Here is an 8,020-nt window from a genome sequence, read left to right on the forward strand (position 1 = left end):
CACACAATTACACGTACCTGTAGCACAAGTACACGTGAGTGCACATGCTTGTAGCACACGTACACTTGCTTGTAGTGCACGTGCTTGTAGCACTAGTACACACAAGTACACGTGCCTGTAGCACAAGTATGCACAAGTACACATGCCTGTAGCACAAGTGCACTTGCTTGTTGTTCACATGCTTGTAGCACAAGTACACGCAAGTGTAAGTGCCTGTAGCACAAGTACACGCAAGTACACGTGTCTGTAGCACAAGTACGCGCGCAAGTGTAAGTGCCTGTAGCACAAGTACACGCAAGTACACGTGCCTGTAGCACAAGTACGCGCAGGTACACGTGTTTGTAATACAAATACACTTGCTTGTTGTACACGAGCACAAGTACACGCAAGTATAAGGGCCTGTAGCACAAGTACACGCAAGTACATGTGCTTGTCGCGCAAGTACACGTGCTTGTAGCACAAGTACACACAATTACACATGCTTGTAGTACAAGTACACACAAGTACACGTGCTTGTAGTACAAGTAAGCGTGCTTGTATTACTAGTACATGTGCTCGTAGGGTCGGGATACACTCAACTAGAACGAGAAAACTCTTCTAAAATGTCCATTTTCAGTGACCTGGCACGCTATGGAGATGTAATACAATCAATGTATGTATAGGACAGCTCAAAACTCATAGAAAAATACTTTTTAAAAATATCCACACTGGCATAAATTACTGCTTGCATTGGGATAAAATGAGTAGAAAACGAGGCAAAGACGCTGATAGATTTTTCATACAGTTAATGGTGGCCATTTAAAAATCTTTCAAAATGAATTGATCAAGTTAATGTTGCATTAAATGACACTTCCCGTCTTTCATTATATCTGCTGCGTACGGCTTTCTGTTGGATGGACAGGAACTTTCCGAGACCCAAGTAAGTGTCTTCTGTCTTTACATTTGTGCTTTGATTTAATACACATGTGTGAAATTCAGTGTTGTTTTGTTTGGACCATAAATCATGTATGTCGAATTCCTGTTTCTCCCTAAAATGAAACGTATGAAATTATAGAATGTTATTTCCCCTTCTTCAAATTGAATATTTTTGTTTTGTTTTGTTTTGTTTTGTTTTTTTAAATAGAATTTTTTCCTTTTTGTTAGTTTTTTATATATACATTTTTAAACTAAATAAATATGAACTGGTTTTTGTATTTTTTTGTGTATGCAAATAAATTAAAAATAAAATATAGTAATAAATATTTACCGTATTTTTATTTTTTTAATTAAAAAAAAAAGAATATTTGAAAATTTAAAAAAAAAAAAAAAAAAAGTAAACTAATTTAAAAATGGAAAATTACAAGAGAATAACTTTTAAAAATAGTTGTCAATTCATTTAACAATCAGCTGTCAAAGACGAGTCTGACACTCATCGGCGGAGTTTGACTTTTATGGGGGGGCGGGGAGGGGGGGCAAAACATGTTGATGACTATGACACGCAGTCTCAGCAATAACATTACAATAATAAAATAAAACTTACATTATACATTCATTTTTGTTGCTCGTTTTACTGCTTTACAACTTTTATAGACAACATTTTAACGGCTAGGTCTTTATTTTAAAGTGGAAGTTCAGAATTTTTGACATTAGGCTTCATCTTCAAGTTATGAGTGGGTTTAATTCGTCGGTGGAGTTGATTTCAACAAATTCCCTGCAGTTTGTCAGTTATTTGTTAGTTTCAGGGCTCCGCAGTGGCTAAGCTAGCGCGAGTCAATGGTGGCTACTTAGCAAGCCAATAAAAAAACGATATTAACAGATCTAACACAGTCAAATAAATTCAAAATGTAGATCATTGTTCACAGTACCCATGCAGCCAAAACAATGTCATGCCAAATTCCCGTCATTCATTCAATATGTAGACATGTGCCGATTTCAAGGTATACCATGGTATGAAAACGCCAAGGTTACAAAACCGCAAAAATTTTCAATAATGCCGTTCCTAAGGTATTAGCTATTTTCATGTCCCAAAAATGCATGGAGAAATCCCTCGCTCGCAGCTGCAAGGCTCAACCTTCCCCCACCTGTTGTTGCTCAGTGTCAGTGAGTCCGCTGTGCTACACGATGGTTGGAGGGGGTGGAACTCCTGAACTTTTTTCCCCATCGAAGAAAATGAAATCGCTGGTACGGGAATACATCGGCTACAGAAAAGTTAAGACGGCCACGGCTTAGAAGAGGAGGGCCAACCAACATGTAAAACATGTTTGCAGAGGGTGGCTGCCGAGGGGGTAATACCTCCAATATGATTTTGCATTTGTACAAAATTAAAGGTTAGTAAACACTGTCATTAATGTTTCCCACCTGTTACGAGAGTTAACTCCAGCGTGTTTAGTGTGTTTAGCGGTGGTAAAACGTGGTATTTTTTCTCTCTCTGGCAATTGTTTGTGTTGAGAAAGAATATGTGTAGAATGTAAACATGATACCAGTCATACACACGTGCTTTTAATGGAATATAATTCAATTATTTTTGTTCTGTGTTTTTGTTTGTTTGTTTGTTTCTGCTGTGGCTGAGGGTTTAGACTCACCTCAAGGACTGCATTTATATTAATTTTATTTAATGTATTTCATAAAGATGTCCCGATCGATCGGGTCCGATCACGTCATTTTCAAAGTATCAGAATCGGCAAAAAAATATCGGACATGCCTTTTTTTAATATATATATATTTTTTTTTTATTTAAATCGTTTTCTAATTGTATTTAACTTTACAGACAAAATGTCTCACACTCATCCAAAGTAGTTTTGGCTTAAAGTAGGGCTATCAAATTTATTGCGTTAATGGCGGTAATTAGTTTTTTTTTAAGTAATCACGTTAAATAATTAACGCATGCGCTGCACGACCCACTCACGCATTGTCGCGTTCAAACTATAAAGACGCCGTCTTACCTATAGATAGCACTAAAAGGCAGCGTATAATGAGTAGAGACAATTTTGACAGCCTTTGGAGCCATTTTTTACGTGGCTAAACCCTCTCAGCAATTAAAAATAACGTGGGAGGCAATGTGGGGAAGAAAGGTAGTAGTTGATCATTTTCTTAACACCCTATGCTATTCCCAACGCAGAGAAGATACTGTATATCAATTGGTGCCCCTACGCACAGTCATGGTTGCACTTCCCATCATGCATTTGAGCAGAAGTTAAATGGCTGCAGTATCATTTACTGAAAGCTCAACAAATACACTTGATGGTAATATTTAGTCACAATATACAAAGTCACATTTATCCTTTAAGAATTACAAGTCTTTCTATCCGTGGATCCCTCTCACAGAAAGAATGTTAATAATGTAAATGCCATCTTGAGGATTTATTGTCATAGTATGTTGAATGTAAATATTCGTCCAAGTTTTATTCATTTTTTTCTTAATGCATTGCCAAAATGTATATGATTGGGAAAAATTATCGGGAATGATTGGAATTGAATCGGGAGCAAAAAAAAAAAAAAAAAGCAATCGGATCGGGAAATATCGGGATTGGCAGATACTCAAACTAAAACGATCAGGATCGGATCGGGAGCAAAAAAACATGATCGGAACAACCCTCGTATTTCAGTTAAAAACATTTTTAAGTTAACATTAACAAATGTTCTAATTTGATAATATTTTTTGAAAAATACATTTTATCTCAAATAACGTTTTAGAGCTGTAATTGCAATCCTGTGATACCGTGAAACCGTGATATTTTGGCTTAAGGTTATCATACCGTCAGAAAATCATACCAACACATGCCTATTGGTATGCTAAGCAGGCACCATTGACTTGTGCTAGCATAGCCACTCTGGAGCCCTGAAGCTAACAAATAACTAACAAACTGCACAGAATTTGTTGAAATCACTCGTCCAACTAATTAAACCCCGCACTCCCTCGAAGATGGGATGGCTTATGTCAAAAATTCTGAACTTCCCCTTTAGATCAGTTTATAGGAAAGTGAATTACATGCAATGACATTTTTCGGTTAACGGAGATACACTGCCCACCTGCCCTCCCCCAATCTCCGCCTTTGCTGACACCCCTGATTTAATAGATTCTGCCACAAAAATAATAACGTCCAAACTTGTTACTATTCTGTGTTTGGCTCTAGAGATCACGTCCAAAGCCCGCGACCCCTGCGGAATGGAGACCCTGCCGCTGAACGGCAACTTCAACAACAGCTACTCCCTGCGAGCCGGCACGGGGAGCGGCGGCAGCTGTGACTTCCTAAGCGGCGGGGGCGGAGATAGCCCCCCGCCCCTGCTCAACCCACGCACCTCGGAGACGCTGGGCGGCGGTCGGCGGAATCTCTCTGACGCGGCGGCCTTTGAGAAGATGATTATCTCTGAGCTGGTGCACAACAACTTGCGAGGCGGCGACGGCAGCGACAGGGTATGCGCGAGCTTAGCCGGAGGGCACCCTCGGGGAGCCGCCGTCCCCGAGTCGGGCGACCAGGACGGTGACTTTACGAGGGAAGGCAGGCAACGCCCGCCGCAGGATGTAGAGCTGCTGTACAAAGCGCTGGAGGAACCTCTGCTTTTACAACGAGCTCAGTCCGTCCTCTACCAGAGCGACCCCGACGAGTCAGAGAGCTACGCGGCCGACCTGACCGAGAGTTTGGGCCACAGCGGTCAGAGTTCCGGCGGGCAGACGGGCAATCGAGCGCCGGACTCACCCGCCCGGGACTCCCTGTACACCAGCATCACCAACCTTCGAGACTCGCCCTACCCGGAAAGCAGTCCAGAGCCCCTGGAGGTGGCGCCCCGATCGGCCCAGCCCCCCGAAGAACTGTACTACAGCTCCGGGAGGCCCGCCTTGGGCTCTCGCGGCGCCCCCATGCAGACCTTCTACCAAGCCCAGCCCAGGAGGCCGAGCGGGGACACCGCGCACCAGGCTCAGGAAGCCTCCCAAAACGAGGGCGACGGACAAATGCAGCTGGTGACCAGCCTGTGACCGGAGCCCGGAGAAGGAAGTTCGGGGACCGGCGCGACGGCCCGAGTTGCCTCCTAGCCCGCGTGACCCTCACACCGGTCCACTTCCTGCTTGTTTGGTTGCCTTTCTTTCTCTTTAACTTTTTCGTGAAGCGTTAGAAGAGACAAAAAGAAGCCGCCTTTGACTTTTTAAGGAGCATCGATCCTTTCCCAGTTCCTTTGGTACCTTAAGGCCAAGTCCAGCACTCTGAATGTACCGACCCCCTGGCCACACTTCTTCCCCATCTTCCGATGCCTCCGAACTTTGCTCAAGCAAATTATCTGTAATGTTTCTGGAGACGACACTATCTTTTTTGTATTTGCTTAGTTCTTTGCCCTTTCGTACTGACCACCATTTGTTAGTTAGCTGTGGAAAAACGTGGAGTCCTGTACACCGCTAGAAGCAAACAAATGTCTCACAAGAAAGCTCTTCATTGTTGCCAAAAAAAAAATCTCTATTCTTGAGCCAGAACAACAGAAAGTACACACACACACACGCACGCAGACATTCAGAAGTGCTCATTATTGAACATTACAAGTAAAAACAATCCTCCATCTTGAGTTGAAGACGTTTCAGAGGAGTTTGCCTTCTTTTTCCTGGATCGGAGGTGGAGGTGCCCCCTCCGTTTTCCCTCCCAGAACCTTTTCACCCGCCGCCCTTTCTGCCTGTTTGCTTTTTAGGCATTCCAAAACATGACTGCCTTGCTATGGTTTTTTGCTGAGTATTGATTTCGTTGACTTTGGATTCGCATCCCGGGGAGGGTGCGACGTTCCCCGCTCCTTCTGTACTTGCTGTGTTAGAGCCTAGCCAGCCCAAGTGGACTTTTATCTCCCGTGTGTGGTTGTGTGACCGACAGCACTATAAACATGCGTGTACATACGAGAACCGCAGCGTGATTCCGCTTTATTCCTACCGTGTAAATAAATATGGACGTGGGCCGGACGATCAAAAGCAACAAAACGTAAAGAGACGCAATGAGAAATGACTTCTTGTACTTGCAACAAATGAGAAAAATAAAAATGTTTCTTTTTTGGGGGAGTGTGTGAACCGAATGTTTTTTATGACTGTCGTGGAGCATTTTTGGGGTGAATGACTTTGCCATTTGTCACTTTTAAAGGGACAGACATTACTACTGTAATTTATGCACTATGAGGCACAACTGACTATAAGCTGCCACCCACCAAATTTGGCACGAAAACATTTGTTTATAGTAGGGCTGTCAAAATTATCGCGTTAACGGGTGGTCATTAATTTTTTTAATTAATCACGTTAAAGTATTTGACGCAATTAACGCACATGCCCCGCTCAGACAAATTTAAATGACAGTACAGAGAAATGCCCACATGTTAATTGTGTTTTATGGAATTTTGCCACCCTCTGTTGGCGCTTGGGTACGACTGATTTTATAGGCTTCAGCACCCATGAGCATTGTGTAAGTAATTATTGACATCAACAATGGCGGGCTACTAGAGTTTATTTTTTGATTGAAATTTTTACAAATTTTATTAAAACGAAAACATGAAGAGGGGTTTTAATATAAAATTTCTATAACTTGTACTAACATTTACCTTTTAAGAACTACAAGTCTTCCTTTCCATGGATCGCTTTAACAGAATGTTAATAATGTTAATGCCATCTTGTTGATTTATTGTTATAATAAACAAATACAGTCCCTATCTACCGTATGTTGAATGTATATATCCATCTTGTGTCTTATCTTTCCATTCCAAAAATATGGCATATTTTATAGATGGTTTGAATTGCCATTAATTTTGCGATTAATTACAATTAATTTCTAAGCTGTAATTAACTCGATGAAAAATTGTAATCGTTTGACAGCCCTAGTTTATAGATAAGCCACACTGGACCATAAGCCGCAGCTGTCCCATGTATTATGGGATATTTACACCAAAATATATGAACCGGTAACACTTTATTTGACAGCGGGATAATAAGACCGTCATAAGACCAAATGAACCACCATGAAGCTTCGAACTGAAGGAAAAGAGTCGATTTATCCTTGTTACAGGTTGTTTTATTCTTATAACGAACAGGAGATGATGACACGGAATTGCGGGGGAAAAAAAGTGCCTCTCGCCTCCCAGTCCCTAGCCCTTTTTCTTCACTTCTAACTTGGGGGCAGGATTGACTTGCTTGGAATGTGCTCCCCCAGCCCTGATCAGATTACATACGCTGGTAACAAGACAAAAGGGGCCTGTGTGAATATGTTAGAAAAGTAAGTGCCATTTTCCACGTGTGATTATTGTGAATAAATGGAAATATAATTCTACACACCCAATTGGCTGCAAAGCTTCATATGGTCATCACTGCTCCCTTGGGGTAGACAGTCAACCTCTGCTGCCATCTGCTGTCAACACTGCTGTTGTCCAACATGCCTTCTAGAATGCATTGCAGCGCTACAGATGTAAATAATGAAAATTCATGTTCTGTGAAAATTATTTCTTCAGTTACTGTTCTAGTTGTTTCATTAATTGCTAGTTATGGTATTTGGTAACACTTAATTTGACAGTGGCACCACAAGACTGTCATTAGACAATCATAATTATGTCATGACCATTAAGGAATGCTTATAACAAATGTAATTGTTATCCAGCAAATAAACTCACTTTTGAACGGATGTTAAAGATCCGAGCAGGACATAAATGGAGTTAGTGACATAATTTGCCGTATGACACTTCATGACATCTGCCATAAGCATTCATTAATGCCCATGATAGGGTCATGTCATATTTATGACGGTCTTATGACAGTTTTATGTCGCCGCTGTTAAATAGTGTTACCTATTAACCCAAATGAATCAACAAATAAGCCGCATTGGGCTATAAACTGCAGGATTCAAAATGAAGGAAAAAAGTAGTGGCTTATAGTGCGAAAATTACGGTATATATTAGAGCTGTCCGATAATGATTTTTTTTACCGATATTCCAGCCAAAATCAAAATCCAATACAGATATACGCGGTCATGCACTTAACGTGTTATTGCTAATTTTATTATGATGCTTTACTGGATGCTTTAATCGTGATAAT

General features: G+C 41.3%; 1 protein-coding gene across 11 annotated transcripts in view; it reads left to right on the forward strand.

Moving 5' to 3' along the window:
- Window positions 1-6,005, forward strand: part of LOC130932163 (adhesion G protein-coupled receptor L1-like) — a 510,564-nt gene extending 504,559 nt beyond the window's left edge. For 9 of the 11 annotated variants that reach the window (XM_057861607.1, XM_057861610.1, XM_057861611.1 and 6 more), the window contains 2 exons: window positions 902-919; window positions 4,113-6,005. In XM_057861607.1, the coding sequence (XP_057717590.1) occupies window positions 902-919; window positions 4,113-4,954 (860 nt within the window). In that variant the 3' untranslated portion in view covers window positions 4,955-6,005. The remainder of the gene's footprint in view (window positions 1-901; window positions 920-4,112) is intronic. The other 2 variants (XM_057861613.1, XM_057861614.1) reach the window with 1 other exon arrangement.
- The last annotated feature ends 2,015 nt before the right edge of the window (window positions 6,006-8,020 follow it).

The sequence above is a fragment of the Corythoichthys intestinalis genome, chromosome 16, assembly GCF_030265065.1.
Source record: "Corythoichthys intestinalis isolate RoL2023-P3 chromosome 16, ASM3026506v1, whole genome shotgun sequence".
Taxonomy (NCBI): Eukaryota; Metazoa; Chordata; class Actinopteri; order Syngnathiformes; family Syngnathidae; genus Corythoichthys; species Corythoichthys intestinalis.